The sequence below is a fragment of the Electrona antarctica genome (assembly GCF_951216825.1).
Source record: "Electrona antarctica genome assembly, chromosome: 12".
NCBI classification, from domain to species: Eukaryota; Metazoa; Chordata; class Actinopteri; order Myctophiformes; family Myctophidae; genus Electrona; species Electrona antarctica.
The window spans coordinates 22,273,179-22,293,195 of record NC_136793.1 but is presented as its reverse complement, the minus strand read 5'-3'; the positions used below and the strand labels follow the sequence as shown (position 1 = coordinate 22,293,195).

General features: G+C 42.0%; 1 protein-coding gene across 2 annotated transcripts in view; it reads left to right on the top strand.

Annotated features, from left to right (window-relative positions):
• Positions 1 to 587: 587 nt before the first annotated feature.
• LOC306934506 (solute carrier family 23 member 2-like) overlaps positions 588 to 20,017 on the top strand; it is a 49,307-nt gene continuing 29,877 nt past the window's right edge. Inside the window, exons 1-3 of one of the 2 annotated variants that reach the window (XM_079517096.1) lie at positions 588 to 950; positions 18,583 to 18,631; positions 19,643 to 19,851. In XM_079517096.1, the coding sequence (XP_079373222.1) occupies positions 18,583 to 18,631; positions 19,643 to 19,851 (258 nt within the window). In that variant the 5' untranslated portion in view covers positions 588 to 950. The remainder of the gene's footprint in view (positions 951 to 18,582; positions 18,632 to 19,642; positions 19,852 to 20,017) is intronic. The other variant, XM_079517097.1, reaches the window with a different exon arrangement.

The following is a 20,017-nucleotide window of genomic DNA, read 5'->3' as shown; positions in this document are numbered from 1 at the left end:
AGTTGAATAGCGTACTAGGCCTACAGTAGCCTACTTTACTTTACTTTTACAGGCTATTACAGGGAGAAGTGACTTTGTAGGTCAATCATAAAATAATGATGAATTGAACAAGGTGGACCCTCTTGTAAACAAGTGTAATGCTTAATTGGGTCGTCCACTCACAGTTAACAGTCTTTGTATTGAGTTTGTGCTTGAAATGTACTGTATATTCTGCAAACTGTTAATACATATTTCAATCAATCAATCAATCAAAAAATCGTAGTACAAACAAATAACCGTTAGAGTGCAGTGTTTGCTCTTTTCACGAACCTTGAGCGCCGTTGTTTCGGCGACTAAAATACAGTTTTTACTCAATAATAAACATTTGGAATTCCAGGAGGAATGACCACAGAGCCAGAGAGGTGAAGGGAGATGTGGTTTAGGAAAGGAAAGCAAACCTAACCTGCTGTTAGTTAGTTAAATGCAGAGCCAGGGTTAAATGTATTGTGCGCGACTCCGATGTACGACGAAGAACTATTCGGCTCCAGAGAGAGACATACGTAACCGGGTTTACATGCAGCCCGATTGGTCGGGGCGCGATATACAGATCTGACGTCAAGGGTCCGTTTGAGCATGCGTGATGATGAGCTAGTCAACCCCGTGGCTGTATGAAAGGCAAAATCTCTTCATGGACACACAGCATTGTAGCCGACTAGCCGTAGCGTCCTTATATACTGTATTGCACTGTAGGCGACTGTATGCTGAAACAAGCTGTGGCGTGAACAACCGGGCCCGAAGGTGTCGGCAATTCAACACGGCTTCGTTTTTATTCGGACTTCTTTCAAACGGTTTCTGTGCCCCATCATCACTACCATCTCTCTACTCTCTACACAACACCGAGCAACAACAACGTTAGTTAGCTGTGTGAGCCAGGGACGTGGATTCTGTCGATCCCTCGTTTCCTCAGACAGGTGAGTCTGTATTTTAGTGATTTCTTCCACCATGTAACCATTGTTATGTGGCTGTTATGAAACAGTCGGTGCAGGATCGACACGCGTGTGTGTAACACACATTAGGTGGACCAGAAGACAGCGTGTGAAAAAACGGAACGGAGAAGAGAGTGGTACGTTCCTGCCTCCTGGACAGGAATTAGTGGGCCATATGTTCCCTGGTCCCGGATGATGCGCTGTGGAGAACAGAGGGTTAAGAACTTAAGATGATCTATCCTATGTTCTCTTTGCTGTTTTAGCACTTTGTGTTGAAAACAACCTTGCACACACTAGAATGTGGAGGACATCGGTTTCAAGGTCTAGACCACGGTGCCGCGTACTCTAATTTCATAATAAAGACTAGGTAGGACAGCTTAGCTAACCAACGCAGCACAATGCCCCAACGAGTGCTGTTATAAGTGTTCATATTTCAGAGTAGGGGGGCACTAGATGGATGGATAGATAGATAGATGGGGGAAATGCAGGTGTTGCAACAGCAATAATCACGATGATGAAACGGATGAGTATGGTACCTACAGTAGAGATAGTACTGTACAAATTAAGATAGGAGCGTTCAGCTGAGTGCATAACTGTACCAGGATGGGTTGCCTAGCCAGGGCTGTGGAAGTATGATTTGCAACCATCAGGACCAGAGGAAGCTACACAGGGAAATAAGATTTATATGCCATATGGTGCAACATTTGTGGTGTGCCCATGGGCAGAATCGAAAGTGCTTGGAGGTTAGGGTTGCTAACTTGCCAAGTTATGCCAACCATCACTTGAAATACAGAATCGTACACTTATTTGGAAACTAAAAGACGTGTCTCTTATTGAACTGATTGAACTGACACTATTTTGGCGAATCAATGACTCTGACACACATCTTACAAGTTTATACAGCTCATATACATATTCTATAATGCAGGTAACGGTTCCATAGACTGGAGCTGATTTGTCTCTGTACTTGGACCGTTTTTTTCCTTCTGTCTACTCTACACCATACTGTAACTGTATATGTCTTTGCCAAAAATAGCCAATCTACTGCATTGTGAGCTTGTAAGCCCAAACCCCACCAGTGCAACCCCTTGCAACTGCCGTTGGGGATAATGGTGACATCCAACTACACACAACTGTTTGGTTGCAAGGAGTTGCATGGCGAATCATTAGTGTGGTTTGGGCCATAGATTGGCTAATGTCTCTTTCTAAACGCCCCTTATTTGAATGAATTGTAATGCAAGTACTAGGTGGAGAAAGTCCAATTGTCCTGTACACCAGGGGTCTTCAACAGGGGGTCAGGGCCGGGACCCCTAGGGGGTCCTCAGAAATACTGCAGGGGGGTCACCAAATCTTTGTGTGACAGGAACTTTGTTTTATTTTTACATTAACGACATGAACCCTCGCATCGCTATTCTGGGGGGAACATTAGCCGAAAATAGCAGATCTACAAGTGTGAGCTTGTTGTGAGCTTGTAGATCGGCGGAGAAGAAGTTAAAGAGCAGACAAAGTAACGAGTAGGGTTGTCCCGATCCGATCACGTGATCGGAAATTTGGTCGTCATTTTCAAGTGATCGGAATCGGATCGGGAGAAAACCGGTATCTGGACATCCCTAGTATCAATATTATATCCACATCATGATATTAGACTGGATATTTTCTGTGATTTTGAATATTGTGATATGACATAAGTGTTCTATAAAAATATAAATAGGCTCGGAAAATCAGATCGGGAAAATACCGATATCGGTGAAGTTTACAAAGTATTGAAAACACATTTTACATGAATCCAATATGTAGTAGTGGGGGTCCCTGCTGCTTCATGGTGGGTCCTTCCTTGGCCTGAAAACGTTGAAGATCCCTGCTGTACACAATGCAAATCACCTGTGAACTGTGAAGGCAGTATTCCAGGCCAGCTATCGGTACGAACCAAATAGACCACTGTAAACCCAGAGCGTAAAAATGGAACCAAATGGATGTTGTTAATAAACTGTTTATTAACAACAACAACACATTTTAACAAATCACAGTAAAACCAGTGCAAATCACAAGCAAATTGAGTGCAAATCCAGTGAAAAATATACACGTATAGTCGTATACTAAATAAAAAGTCCTGGGGGAGCGTCAGATCCTCACTTCAGTCTACCGAAACATCATTGATTGATTGATTGAAAATTTTATTAACAGTTTGCAGAATTACAGTACATTTCAAGCACAAACTCAATACAAAGGCTGTTAACTGTGAGTGGACGACCCAATTAAGCATTACACTTGTTTACAACAGGGTCCACCATGTTCAATTCATCAAGTATGACCATGGACAATCAGTAGCAAGCAGTGTTACATGTCACCGGGTTGGCACTGTTTGGCCTTGTAACAGAGAGGACCTCTGGGACTGTATTTTAACCCTTATTTAATTGAACAATATTTGCACAGCATATGGGCACTTTAGTTATTGGCACTTTATTAACTTGCACAGTTGCATTTTACATTTTATTGTTGAATACCGTTTCATGTTTAGCTGAGATGGCCACTCGGCCAACGAGTTTCACCTGGGGAAATGTTTGGTGTTTGACAATCATCATCAATCAATATGTTTTGAAAAGTGAAATAGTTCATGTGAAGTTTTATTAAGTTGGATTGGCCTAACAATGACCTGTTGTGTACAACTGGCTGGACCATATAGTCAGGATAGTAAAGATGGGTGTGATGTGCATTTGTAGTTGCTAATTTATGTTGTAGGGTAAAGTTATTGTAATTATTATATTGGGTAGTCATTCATGGAAGACTTAATATACTTGTGTGGGTTAAGGCAAGGGTATTGATGTATTTATTGTGCGCAGCTCTATTTATTGAGGGTACCTACCCTAGGGGACACGGGGAGAACATGCAAACTCCACACAGAAAGGCCCTTTCGCCAACCCCACCTCGGGTATGGGCACTGATGACGCGGAGGAGAGAACACGCCCACAGCATCCCCAGCGGGAATCGAACCCAGGACCTTCTGTGAGCTGTGAGACGACAGCCTCACAGCTCACAGACACCGTGCCCCCCAGATACCGATATTTTTGAACAATCAAATAATCCAATATATTGGCCAATATATACAGTATATATACTAGAGGTTTGGGCCGCTATGGGTCATAGTGTCGGGGGCTTTGTCAGAGTGCCCGTTGTACCCGTCTGTCTGTAGACCTGTCTAGATCTGTTAGTCCTTGTCCGAAATCCTGTGTCATCGAACTATTTGGGTCAGCTCTCGCCCTTAAGGGTGAGGTCTCACTGAAACAACAGAGCTTTAATATGGCACAGAAGCAAGAATTATTACTATTGTCAGTGAGGTCAGATGTAGATTTGCTGGCCGGCTCCATATATGTAGATCTAGTATGTCAAACCATGTATGGCTATCCAGGGTTTGATGAGGTCCGTGTCGTGATCTTCATATATGGAGATCCAGGTGATGATGAAAAACAGGTATGGCCAGGGTTCATGGCCATACCAAGTTTATAGCGTGTATTGAGTGAAGAGGGTTTGATGAGGTCAGATCGAGATATGGAGACAGCCATAAATGGAGTGTCATGGGGCGTGATGTCATGAGGCGTGATGTTTCACGAGGCGTGACTCACGACATTCCCATATATGATAGGGTTTAATATTGATGACATCAGGGATCTCCATATATGGGTGTGATGTCACAAGGCGTGACGTCATGAGGCGTGACTCACGACATTCCCATATATGATAGGGCTTAATATTGATGACATCAGGGATCTCCATATATGGGTGTGATGTCACAAGGTGTGACGTCACGAGGCGTAATGGACTGGCAACCATATATGGAGGCGTAACCAACCGACCAACTGACTGGTTTTGCGAGTTTTCATAGTAATCTGCGACCTTCTGTCGCAATAAAAAGAAGAAAAAAAACGATATTATTATTGGTCAACGTATAAATTGCCCAGTTTAAAACTGAACATCTGCAGTAGCGTGTTGTTGCACACGGACCAGGGCCTCCTCAGAAATAACCACTTGTTATTCCTGAGGAGGCCCTTCCGGGAGAGGGCTTCAGCGTTGTCATTCCAGTTCAGTGAATTGTCATGTGCATTCACAGGAACGTGTAGGTATCCGCCATCAGCAGAAGGCTGTAGGGCGGCTATACTATACCTATATTATATATTAAGCTTTTTTATACTGCACAGGGGTCGACATTATAAATGGCCCACTGGCCCGGTTGTACTTTTCAGAACGGCCGGGCCACTAGATGGCGCCATACACTGGCCCTGTTTTGCCAGTGTAAAAAAATGCCTTGAAAATTAAATAAAGTCTAATTTCACATGAATCCCCTGTGGTACTGTTTTGACATTAATTCTGTGAAATCGTCTCGGTAAATGTACAGCTAAAACAAGGTTATGTGTTCTACTGTGCTGTCGGTCTGTGTGCAGCGCTGTGACAGTCTGCAGGGAACATCTACTGCTTTAACTCATAGATAGCTAAATGGCAGTAGCAATAGTTCAGCACAGACATTAAATCGGTATCGACTGATCATGAAAAAGACAATCAGTAATCGGGATCAGCTCCCATAAATGTGATCGGAGCACCCTTAATAGTTACCTCAATTCTATTGAATGCATTTATTGCTGTGCAGTATTAATAAATGTTATTGAATCAAATTTGTTCTTTTTCATTATTATGGGGATAGATATCTGACATTGTCCTGAGCCAGTGGTTACCATGGTGGGGCCAGTGATCTTCAAAAGCTACTTTTGGCAAACTTCCCTTAATGTCTACCCCTGTAAGGTCAGGCTTAGGCCATGTATATATGTATTATTACATTTGCTATGGATTCAAGTCAGGACAGGAGACTTTGATCGTGACGCCACTGTAGAATCTTCCAGGACAACCTCAGACACTAAGCCTTGCAGTGTTTGAAGCATAATAAATGTTAACAGTTAAAGGAACAATGTGGCTATGGCAGAAAGAGGAAGCTATCAATGGCTACCACCAGATTATTAAGTAACAGCAAGACTTGGTTACAGCAGACACTGAGGTTCCACTTTGCACAATAAGGTGCATATTAAACACTGAAAGGATCCATGACCGAACTCCAAGACATACACCAATACATCCAAAAGCACAATTAGGTCTACTCCAAAATACTATAACGCTTCGGGCCTAGGGATCATATTATGGATCGTATGTCTGGAGAAGGAAGAATAAAGCATTGATTATACTGAAAAGAACACCTTGTCTACAGTGAAGCATGGTGGTGGCTCAGTGATGGCTTTGCTTCCTTTGGCACTGGAAAACTGCACTATGTTGTGGGCAAGATCGATTCAATGAACTGGAATATCAGAAAACCTTAAGAGAAAACGTCTTGTTGTCTGTGAGAAAGCTGAATCCTGGGTGTCATTGGGACTTCCATCAGGACAATAATCCCAAGCATTCCTCAAAGTCCAATGAGGCTTGGTTTCAGAGGAAGTCCTGGACCATTCTAGACTGGGTGTCAGTCTCCTGACTTGAACCACAGAGAATTTATAGTGGGATTTGAAAAGAAAGTTAGTGAACCTTAGACCACTGCAGTAAAATTCCTCAGGAATGCTGTCAGAAGCTGGTGTCTGGTTATGCATCATCACGTTTGCAGCAGGTCAGAACAGCAAAAGGGTGTAAGTACTAAAGACACATGACTTGTCATGAACAGTTGATACATGCATATGTATGATATGATATGATGTGATTTAGTACTTTATTGTCAGTTCACACTGAAATTTGTCTTGTGACCCAGCAGCCAACTTGAGCCAAGTATGCGGAACACATATACACACATTTGACATAGCACAAAGAACAAAACAATATTACATACATACATAAAGACATGAAGACAAGAGCAATGACCACTGCCCAGCTTACCCCATGGCTATTGGCTACTACAACTCCGAGTCCTAATTAAGCCTCAAAGTTGGCTGGTGGACAAAGGACCTCTTTAGTCTGACCATTTAGTCTGACCATATTGTATGCTGGTACACCATATCTCCTTCCTGAAGGTAGCAACCTATATTCTCCATACAACACATGGTTAGTATTGGACCTTAGGATACTGTTATCATACGTGGATGTATTACGTTTCTACTTTCTGAAGTGGTTGTCCAACAATCTTTGAACAAATGTTCAGTTGTTGCAGCAGTTGTGACTTTAGGGCTGCAGACAAACCATACCATACCATATATATATATACTGTATTATGATATGTATACTACATATATTAGGACTTTTTTACTTGGCCATTGGTGCTCCAAAATGGGACAAACAGTGCAGGTGCTCCAAATAAGGACAAAACAGTACAGTTTTTAGAAATCTTTTTAGAAATGGTGAATATAGCCATAAAAATCACACCTGTGTGAAGTGAGGGGCGCTAATATATTAAAGTCAAACTCATGTTGATTAGGTGAGGTAATGGTGATTTAAAACAAACGGTGCCAACACAAACATTAAAGATGGAGTGCCGTGATTTTTTTCCACCCTAAAACATGATCATCAGGTCTTATAATATAAGGAGGTATAATTTTTTCAAAAAAGTGTACAGTACTTGTTAAAATGTTTTTTTTATGTGGGCACGCCCACAAGTTCATTAAGTATACCTGGTTTGCCTGATGGGTGGTGATCCACCTGAACTGAAGCCGCACCCACAGCTGTAGTTGTATGATAAAGGGGGAGGGGTTAGGGGAGGGGCTGATAGTGTGATGTCACTATATTACTGTTTATTTCAGTGGCCCGTATTTTTTTAGACTTTTTTTTTAGAGAAAAATAAAATGAAATAAAAAAAGATATATATGGTGGCGGTCTGAGCCTTTTGGCGCCCCCTGGTGGCAAGAGACAATATGACGTAATGAGACGCATTATGCTGTAAGTTTTCCCTTCATTATCAAAGGCGTTTACAAAACAAACATTGAACTAAAGACAAACATTAAAGCGCCCCTCAAAAACAGACGGTAGGCAAATACTGTGGCTTTATGCAATATCCTGGGGCTAGGATTTTAAATAATAGTCTCTTAACTGAGTACCACAGACGAAAAACAAATGACGAAAGTCCAAATTTCAGACTGACCCCTCCACGAAAAGGCCTTGTTGTCCTGACCCCTTATCTATCATTTATACATTATGGATAAATAGTGTGGACTTAGACTGTTTTTCGTCTGTGGCATTCTGTCTGCCCCACTTCCATCCATCTCATCTGCCAAGATAGTCTTTTGACGTCTTTTTTTCCAATGGCGCTCTGTGCCAAGATTGTCTTTTGGCGTATATTTGTATTGATTCAGAAGGGTTTCGCGGATATCCACCGTATAGCAGCGTCCCCGTCACTAGGTAACGCTCGGCTCACCTGTGGTCCGTCAATGAAATGATTCCCCACCGCCCGCGGCCATTACAAGTACGATCTTAAAGATGGGGTGCAATAGCTTTTTGGGGCATTTTATTTTTAAGTTTCACTCTGAAATGGAAAGCTCGTTTCTGAACCAATCGGAGCGTCTCATCCCTCCAGGCTATGGGACGTAGCTTCGCTACATCTGCAACGCATGGAGTTTTATGTTTAAAGTCACAGTTACTCACAGACAGATAGGCAGCAAAACCTGTGGCTTATTTTTAACCTATAATGTTTTCAGATACATATTTTAGCGTGAAAATAAAGAAGAGGATCCAAGGCACTCTGTTCCAGTGAGGTGAAAAAAATATAGGGGCGTATTATTCTATATACAGGGTTGTATATTCTATTAACCCTTTGACCCATGTATGCTTTAATTGACCCTCTGACCGAGTGTATTCACGTTGACCCTGTACTGGGTGTTATTGCTCTTTGTGGGACACGTTGTCTCACTCTGAACCAGTGCAGTGTTACAGTACACCACAGACATTCTGATTGCTCCCTCAGACCAGAGCTGGTCTGGTGGGTTATATGTGCTTATATTTCTGTTCATGTGCAATGTGAAAACATCCTGACTTGTAGCCAGGTCTGGTTGCCTTTTTCTGGCAGTACTCAAATGTTCTGAAATGTTCTGAGACGGTGAGACGGTCGGAGCTGTGGGAGATGACTTATGTGTTTTGTGGGAAGAACTTGGAAACGGCCACGAAACTTTCGTGTGGGCAGATGACTTGCAAATTGTGAAATCACTGCTATATAACCTGGATGCGAGTTGGGTGAAGTTAGCTAATATGCCAGACTAAAAACCGAGGAACAAGTGAGACTCTACTTCTGTACGGTTCATCGGCTGCTTGCACAGCTATCCTTTTTCGACTCTTGTACTTTTCTTTTTGGATTCATCGTTGTACTTTACTTATTCTCTTGTATTAATCTCTTTTACTTTTGGACTTATCCTTTTTTGTATTATCTTCAAATAAACCTTTTCGATTAGACCTAATTGTTTTTGCCTCATTATCTACTGGAATAGTGATATTCTTCAATGCCTCTTCTTTATTTTCATGATTTAACCTCTCCAACGAGCACCTGTATTCAGTTCAACAAACAAAGGACCACGGCAGCACTCCCTTGACTTCTTCTATTCAACATATTTTAGCGTGCTGAATACATTTTAAAACGAGTAATACACTGTCTGGATGTCATCTTGAATGAGATTAAAAACGGAGTAGTTCTGTAATCAAAACCAGCTGTGTTTAGAGGAACGTGCAGCGATGGCTCTCAACCAGGTGAATGAAATCAAGATTAATTTATTCATGTGGGCCTCGTATCGACACGTCATCACGTATCATGTTTTTGTTCAAAGGAAGTAATTCAAATTGGCTTTATGGACTTTTGATACACAAAAGGAAATTTCCCCATTGTTTTGGCATACTAGATTGTTAGGTATGCCCATATGATGACCACAGATATGCTCCGTTTCAGATCTACAGCACGAGCTTGTAGATCTCCTATTTCTTCAATAGCTAAAGTATAACATAATGCTTTAAACACCAACGGGTTCCTGTCCTGAATGGGTTAAAACCATTTTTATCGAATTGAGGCTCAGATTGAGGTGTTTGAACAGAACGTCGATGTCAGGGGCTCATTACTAAATCGTTGCTACCTCGTGGTTGCAATATTAACGATCTTGATGACTTTTAAAAATACGATCACCAGATTAGCTTTAGGCCATTTTGCTTCCTGTTCATTTTGGGGTCTTCAAAATAAAAGACCCCACTGTATCCGGTGGCAATGAAGTTGCAGCGCCGGAGTCAATGGTGGCTCTGAATGAGTTAATCATCAAACATCTCTACACATTGATTCCATTCCTATCTTCAACTGTGTTGTTTTTTATCTCATAGCCCATTTAATTAATATAATTGGTATTCCTAAGTTATACAATTATTGCAATCTAAATATAGTAACATGATCGTGTAGCGGAGGGTGTGTATATATGTCGTTACATTAACCATTGTATAATATATACACATCAGTCAGGTTTTTATGGATCCTGAATAATTAAGTGTAACACAACACAACACCACACAACACACGGAGCATCTGTGCCTCTCATTCACAGTGGGAGACAGTTCTCTCCGCAATCAACTTGTCTTGTCTCTCAGTTTGAAAATACTTTTTTTCTATTGCCCTGCAGGCAAATACTTCTCCAATCTACTTCTGCCCCATTTAAAATTCTAATTGCCATGCCTAGGAGTTACTGTTGGCAGCAAATAGCAGATAGATTTCTTTCACAATATATCCCAAGTTCATTGCCTGCAAAATTGACATAATCAGATCTACAAGCAAACAACGGATCATATCAACTTGCCTGTGAGTTTGTAGATCTGTGGGTTATTTGTGTGTGCACGCTATCCTAGCACATGCCATGGCATTGTGCCAGTCTCTTTGAAGGAGATTATTAAATATGCATGTCTTATCAACATACATGCACACTCATGATGAACATGCAGCATGGACAGACCAACTTAGAAATCACCATGGACTCACAGAATTGCGATCAGGTTTTAACTGACACTTTTGGTTGCAGTCTAGAGCCCTAGTACTCACTCAGGCAGATAGGTTGAGAAAAGGCAGACAGAGGAAGCCCACAGCTGACGGAAGAAAACAAAACAAAAAAATATGACACTCAATTGTCAGGGTGCACCATGACATGGTGTGTAGTTTTATCAATTATTATGGCCCAGCACGACAGTCATCCTGGCTGGTGACTATATAATATTCATGTCTGTTGCCCTTCATCTACCTTTGCAACTGATTTTATTTAGGACTCTATGAATCTTTTAATCTGACTCGCCACATAAATGGTCACACTGTCACCCTCTACACTGTCTGCCTGTGAGCTCCATGAGCGAATTTAAAATTCATATTATTACCTATAAAGCCTTGGCTGGGCTGGCCCCTACTTATATCTTAGAAATGCTCTCCCCTCCTAAGTCTTTCTCTTCCCGGGGTGATCAGGCCTTTGTCGCCCGGGCACCTAGGCTGTGGAATGCACTGCCGGTACAGCTAAGGTTAGCGATATCTGCTGTTTAAGTTACGTTTGAAAACCTACCTGTTTTTCCTAACTGTTCTTAGATGATTGTACATACTTAAGATTTTGAGTTTGATGTGTTGTCTATGTCCATTGTTTTTAACCTTCCTCTGTGCAGCATGTGGAAAACTGGAAATGCTGACCAAGATTTCACCTGCACAATGTTTCTGAATCTCAATGTTTCTACCATAATCGTGAGGTGTAAGGGAACAAACTAAATGTATGCTGTTGAAAGGCTTCTGGACTGGAATAGAGGTTATCAATATCATGTGACGATGACCTCAAAGAGGGCGCTTTGGCCTGGCAGTGCCAGGGCAGATCCAAATTGAACTGGGTCACAAACATGGATTCATGCCATGAATCCATGTTTGTGACCCAGTTCAATGAATTTCATGGCCCTGTTTGCCATAGGTGGCATGTGACTTAATATTACATTGGGCTGCTGGTTCATGTACACGTTTGATTGATTGATTGAAAATTGTATTAACAGTTTGCAGAATTACAGTACATTTCAAGCACAAACTCAATACAAAGGCTGTTAACTGTGAGTGGACGACCCAATTAAGCATTACACTTGTTTACAACAGGGTCCACCATGTTCAATTCATCAAAACATTTAGAGACGTACAAATAGACACTTCTATATATACAAAGAACAGTACAGGAATTCATCATAATGGAGGTAAAAGGGGAAAAGAAACATATACAGTGAGGGGAAAAGGGGGGGGCGGTGGGGGGGGATTCAGATTTGGGTGGGTGGGTGAGCAGTACATTATCATTATTATTATGATTTTAGAATTTTGTTTCCAGCAAATTAGTTTAATATACCAAGTCCAATACCATGAATGTGCTTGTCTTCAGCCTTTTAGTGTTTATATTTATTTTTCATTGTGAAACAAGGCACAATAACCAAACATTTATAGACTACACCCCCGGTGTGAAGGTCATACACCCCCAGTGTGAAGGAAATGTGGAAAAAAAGAGGAAGTAGGACATTCGGCATATGATTTTCAGTGGGAGACCAGGCAAGATCATGTTCTAAACTATACTAATGATTCTCTGTGGGGGAACATTTGCCGAAAATAGCAGCTCAACCTCACAATACAGGTAGCTATTAGCTGCAAGTTGTAACAAGCTCACAACGCAACGTAATGAAATGTATTTTGAGCTTGTAGATTGGCTATTTTTGGCGAGGTGATTTTGTTTTGCCAACGGCTTGAATTTCAGGTATATAGTGTATAATGGTCATTATATACCTGAAATTCAAGCCGTTGGCAAAACAAAACCTGTACATGACTGTCAATTGATTCTGTGGCAGCGGTTGAGGTAAAACTCTGTGAACTTAGACCGATGATGACTCAACATTATTGTGCCCATGAACACACCAAATGAACTCAGACCACCTCAGGAGGTTATCTAGTACAGTGTTGTTCGTTTCAAGGTCCGATTCTGCACTTACAAAAACCTTAGTTTACGCTTAGTGAAATTGAATATAAATGAAAAATGTATTTATTTGCATATCACCCAAACACGTGTAAGGTGGCACACAGATGTTTTTGTCTGAAAAGGGAACATCGGCATACTGATAAATGAGTAGCATCAGCATGTTAGTGTGTTAGTGTTTGCCAAGGCTCACTACCCTATTTTGGTTAGTGTGGAAAGAACTTGATGTGAAAGGTCCTCGACTAGTAGTGTCGACAGAGTTTGTTTTAACGGTGCCAGAGATTAGCTGTTCACAGACGGAAGGACGGACACACACACGGACGGACGGACGGACGGACGGACGGAGTGCAAAACATACTAGCTCTCCCCATGCCTTCGGCCTGGTGGAGACAAAAAGTTAACGCTGAAAGACGCTGGCAAGGGCTGCAAATGGCTATGTAGAAACTGCTTTGGTCGTGTTGGGCACCCAGAGACGGACACAGCTGTTCACAAAAGCCCCTATGCATTGACCAGACGAGAAGATGTTATCCTTGTTTGTGACAGCACTACCTTTAGTACCTTCCTCTTTTTATGATGGCCAACCGCAAACTTGTTGCATAAAACCACAAAATTTCATTTTTGGCCATTTTTGCCACATTTTTGTCGCTGTGCACCTGTAGTACAAGCCTAAGGGCTGTGTGTAATGAACAACAGGATTAAAGGAATGCCTAAACCCTATAGATGCAGTCTATTCCTATCAGAAGAAGGTATGTGTATAGTATGTACATGCGTGCATGTGCCATCTTTGTCCTACCCACTTGTGCAGTAAAAAAGGGGGTTTACTCTGGTCACATCTGACCTGGTTATGAGAGTCGGATAACTGATGAGCATTTTATGGATTGTGCAGGGCTTGTGCACTAGTGTGTACACAAGCACGGTATGTACTAGTATACAGCATGTGTAGGCTATTAGCCTATGTATTTATTTAGCATATGTAATCATATTATGCATTCAAATGGTACATTTGAAGATGATCGTTTGAGTGAGAGGTGACTTGGGCGAGTGCATTTATTTTTGTGTAACTTGGTGGAGTGTGCAAATGTCTTTCATTCTTTCCAACCATCATATTGACACCTCACACTGACCTGATTTAGTGCAATTTGGAACCAGCAGCGCTAGTCTGTAGTGTGAAATATCCTGTTGTGTAATTAAACATGATTGAATGTCATGCTTCAGCATTTGTATTCATGTGCATTGTGCACACGTTTATGCCTGATCATCAGCACATGGAATGACACCCGAGCAACCATTGTGTAACTTGTAACCTAAGGTCTTTGTAGGTGTGGGACATGAATCAGCAGCTTTAAATATTCATCGTCTCCGTAGGGCTATGTTTTCAGAGTCGCTCAACTTGTTTCAATGGTATTTACAGAGTTATAGACAAAATATGATGTAAGAATTAGCTCTCTGTCTACCTAGCAATCTTCGTAACTACTCTCACTTATAGGGTCATGAAGTGTGGGTTAATTTATGACAGAAAGAAGAAGGTTGCAGATCTCTAGAGATAGGGTGAGAAGCGCATTCACGTTGAGAGACTCAGAGTAGAGTCTGGGCTTCTTCGCTTGGAAAGGAGCCAGCTTAGGTGGTTCGGGCATCTGGTTAGAATGCCTCTCGAGTGTCTCCCTAGGGAGGTCCTCGATGCACGTCCCACTGGAAGGAGACCCCGGGGCAGACCAAGGATGAGAGAGGGAGGATTATATCTCCACAATGGCCTTGGATTGCCTCGGGATCCCCCAGAATGAATGAAGTTACTAATGTTGCTGTGGAGAGGGAAATCTGGAGCTCTCTGGTGGAGCTGTTGCCCCCGCGACCTGACTACGGATAAGTGGTTGAAGATGGATGGATTATGCAACGATGTTCAGTAGTAGGCAGCTCAGTTGCTGATAATTTATCCAATCAAAGGCCCAGGCAATTTATTTATTACATTAAACTAAAATGATAAACAGTGTTGATTTGACAGCAAATTTTGATTTAGTTTAGTCATAGTCTTTTGAATATAATGGTATCGCAAAATGGATACCTCGTCGTATTTTCAGATACTGAAAATAACATTTGTGGCAAAATATAAATTATGCTGTTTTCCCCTATTTAATATGTCTGGTTAAGTATTTCAATTCAAATGAGCCTTGACTTTTTATTTTGAAACTGTGAAACGACTACATTAAGAAGTAATTCCACTGTAAATCTATTGGAAAGGGGCAATCCCACTGAGAGTAGTTAGATGAGGGGGAGTTTATTTTCTTAAGGTGGCCTATGGCAAATCTCATAAGCTTGAAGCAACAATACATACACTGGCCTTAAGCCAGCCTGCAGGCCTGATGGGAAAAATGCCTCAGTCAGTGGGTGGTGGTGGTATTGCCAGAGCACCCTCTAGCATACGTGCGTGTACCCGTGCACACACACACGGACGCATGCACACAGCACCATATATACTGTAGGCCTATATCTTCTGAGAACAACAGCAAAACAGTGTTTTATGTTACTAACCTTCAGCGCCCATTCATGGGCTTCTGACGGCATGCTGTGACCTGCATGCTGTGTAGGTGTCTGTATTACAGTGAGAAAATGATGGAGCTACATTATCTGGGCTGTACCCCATTGTTCCCTTCATCTAAATTAGCTGCAGTTTCTTTTAGTGAGCGTTCTCACAGTGTAGCCTAGTGCGGTGAGGGACTGTACAGTATTAAATAAAGCAGGAGGGGTATTGGCTCCTATTAACCCATTTAGACCTGAGGTCGATTCTAGAGTTTCTGAACAACTTATTATTATTATTGTGTGTATGTACGATGCAGTATATAATACGGTATTATCTTTTTTTACCTAATATCCTTTTTACAATAATAATGATAATATTTTTTATGCCACTTTTGAGGTGAGACTAAATGTTTCAATTAGTTGCATTAGACTTTACCCGGCTGTTCGAATATATGAACACCAAATTATGTACAGTGTTGGTAATGCGATTTAATAGATCATATTATATGAAAAAAGGGCGTCGTTATCCCCTGCATATGGTAATGGGTAAATGGGCAATGTCTTTGTGCAAATTCAGGACGGCGACATTGCCTCAGACAAACATGCAAACAGACATTCCTTCAATTAGATGTTAGATGTTAGGTAGGACTGTAGTAGACATACTGGAAACTGAGGGGCACTGCGGTTCATTTCAGTTAAACTAGACATGTTGCACTAACAGAATGTGGTTAATGCACCATCAGGTCAGCTAGTAGGTGCACTATAAGTTAAATGAATAGCTACGTAAAATATTATTTTCATGATGTGGAGTAGTACTGAGAGTTCGGAGAGTTCGGAGTACGGAGACGATAACTCCTGCAGATTGCATAAAGACCAAAGGTTTTATTTTACGGCAGTTTTATTTCAAGACAGACAGTACAGCGTGGTTTGCAGTGGTGAGGTTTCTGTTATTTGAGCAATAACTATTGTGCCATTTAAGGCAAGAGGCATGCAAGATGTCTTACATTATGTCTGTTGTAAAAAGTGCAGATATAGACGGCTAAGACATGTAACAACTATAAGTAGAGATAGATGTGTGCAATGTTTCCAATATCGTCTTCTCTCTGGCAATTCATCTTTTGTTTATGAATCAATTAATTTAAATTGAGAGTGCGACATTATTGCAATTTATTTGTGCAACTTTTGCTCAAATGATTAGCTGACTTCATGTGTAGGAGTGTGTGATAAGTTTAACTACAAATTTCCTAGGTTAAAGGGTAATAACACTAATTTTTAACATTGAACTATGTCATTAATATACCTTATAATTCTTGTGTGGAAATAATAAATAAGTTCCCCCCTTTAAGTCTAGAACTTGGGGTGATGTCATGTGATCAGACAGTGACATAGAGAAGGTGTACTCTGCAGGCCAAAGGGTGGAGTGGAGTGCATGAAAATGATATCTAACTGATACAATTGTGGCTTGAATCAACTGTGAATCAACCGTTTGTCATCTATACATATGCCCAGGTATTTGTGGCTGGAGACTCTTTAAATAGGAGTCCCCTCTATAGTGGTTATGTTACCGCATTGTTTTCTTGAGAAGACAATGTATTTCGTTTTTCCGGAATTTAATGATAATAGAATTCAAATTAAATTAAAGTCTGATTGCGGGTTTTGAAAGGCTAAACTGAGTGGATGACTGCGTAGATCTGCGTAAAGATGTAAATAAAATAAATAAATAACACTTTTGGCAGAATATCAGTCTCTTGTGCAAGTAAGATACATCAATTTTCAGATCGCAATGCGACGCGTTTTGAGCTTGTAGATCAGCTATTGTTGCTATATTTGAATTGAAAACCTGAATAATGTTTTGCTATTTTTTAATTGGAATCCTGAAAAGTAACTTTTCATTGAATTTCAAATGCATTTAGTTATAGTTATATTATGAACTGTTAACATAACTACATTGGACACAAAAAGACAACAGCATTTTAATACTAGTCATTAAGTAGCCTACTAGTCATTTAATACTAGTCATGAAGTAATTAAAGCGGGTTTGGAATTGTAACAGCTGAGATCAATACTATATCAGTATTCTGATATTAACATGAGGGCCACATTAAGTGAAGGTGGGGGCCGCCAGTTGCCCACCCCTGGAGTAGTGCAATTCCTTTCCAACCACGGGTTTAAACATGTTGCTGTGTGTACAACTTCAAACATAAATGAGTGGGAGGAGAGACTGAGAGCAGCTGATGGTATAGTTTACTGAATATTGCAAGGCTGTACAATTAATTGAAAAACTAAAACGTTTGCCACATCCTCATTCAGGTGCTAAAAAGAAACCCCTGTGAAAGTGAATAATGTGCACTCCTAACAGTAATTATTTTATTTCTGACCAACCAATCTGGTGCACACTGATACAGTTGCACAAGTGCACGTGAATATGCACGTGCAACATAATGGTGTAGGGTGAGCCTCGTCCTACACCCAGCATTGTTTGACTGGGCGAGATCCTTGGATCAGCTTACTGCAGTATTTGATCTAGAAACCTGTACACCACCGCAGTGAATCTGGGATGGGTTTAGAATGGCACCTGCATGCGGTCTGTGTCACAACCTCCACCTCAAATCTCTTTTCTTCTACTTCTTTATTCTCTTTCTTGTTTTTTCTCTCTCACACTCACACACACACACACACACACACACACACACACACACACACACACACACACACACTATTATGGCTGAAGGTGACTTCCATGACATGCCACAAGCCCGTCACCTCATGACATCAGGTGCAGCATTTGTGTCCAACACACATTCAGAAGGTGACTGGATTTGTTTTAGATTGATGGTGTGTTATTTGAGATGGGAGACTGACTGACTGGAATCTGGGTCAAAATGTTACACTCTCATGGAAAATAGACCAGTCCAACTCTTACTCATCATTTAATGCTCGTGATTAATTGTTGACTGTCAAATTAACTCCTGTCTCACCTCCCCCTTCCTCCTGAACACCCCACCCACCCTCTGCCCCTCCCCCCCCCCCCCCCTCTCTCTCTCTCTCTCTCTCTCTCTCTCTCTCTCTCTCTCCTCTCTCTCTCTCTCACACTATCTCTCTCTCCTTTCTCCTCTTCTGTCCTTCCACCTACTCCTCTGTCTCGCCCCATGCCCACTCCCTCACAGATGATCCCCGCTGCCCAGCTCGCCAGGAGCGATGGGATGTGTCAACTAGGTATTACACCTATCCAACACCTACCTAACAACACCGCCGGACACAGAGTGACTGCCCGGGTCGGCAGGGGAGGGGAGGGAGGAGAGGGGGGCTCTGTCATTAGGTCAGGTGGGGCGTTAGGCAAAGGAACGGGTGAATGTGATGAGCAGTGCAGAGAGGAGATGATGGAGATAAGGAAGGTGTCAGGCGAACGTACGAAGGTTGGAAGGAGATAGGATAGACCCCCTTTGAGCTGCACTAATGCTTATTATTTTGCCAATTTTTGTGCATATTTATTACCTAAACACAAAGGTAGGCAGCATTCATTTTAGCCTCAAGGCCGTAGTGAGTTGACAGTTTTCATTGGGCATGTTTCAAGGAAGGTCAATTTATAACCAAAAGCAGTAGCCGCCATGCTGTCAGAAGGAAGGCCGTGAACACAACTCCAAGACCTTATTGTACCTAAACACGACTTGACGCAACAGCAGAAATACCACAAACACCCTTTGCGAACAATTAAACTCACCTTCCAGGCTTCTGTCCTGTGTCTCTCCGCTCCCATCTCCCTCCTATCTTCTCCCCCTTCCCTCATTCCTCTCCTCCTTTGTGCCACCTCCTCCTGTTTTCCTCATCTCTGCCACCACCCTGGTTGCTCTTGTCTCTTACCATTGGTCCCATCTGCATGGCCACCCGCAGTACTACAAACTAATTGTCAACAGTTCAAAAAGGTTGCTTTCCCAATATCCTCGGTCGAGTATTAACACCAAACGGCTACCTCTATAGTATACCGTGGGAGGCGGTCCCGTGTGGACTAACGCAGACCTGAGGCCAGCCCAGAGGGCGCTAGGAACTGTCTCCAGCTTCTACTGTAAAGCTGGATTCCACGGTGGTCCACTCCACCTTAGTTGAAGTTAGAAATTCTGAACCATTCAGAGTTTTTCTCTCTCTTTTGCATCCAGATGTTCAACTCATGTGTCCCTCCCTCTCTTTCTGTCCCTTGTGTTTCTCCCCTTCCCCCGTTGCATGTATCAGCCCTGGACGATGAAAGAAGGCTGAGGGAGAGCACTTCCACATTCACACCAGAGCGAGACAGAGGAGGGGTGGAAGGCGCCGCTGCCGACGAGGAGGAGAAAGGAATGGGCGTGGGGAAGAACACCACCTCTAAGTCGATGGATGGAGGCGGAGAAGGAGGCAAATATGAAGAGGAGAGCAAACACGGCGCCGATTTCTACCCTATCCCGGTATGCATGTCCATGCATGTGTATGTGTGAATGGTTTCCTATTCCTATAGAAATGTGAGGACTAGCAAAATGTCCTCAATTTTCAGGAGTGCACAAACAGTTTAAAATCTTTCATGATGAATGGTATGATGATAAAGACAGGTGTTGGAGCTCTGTAATTACAGTC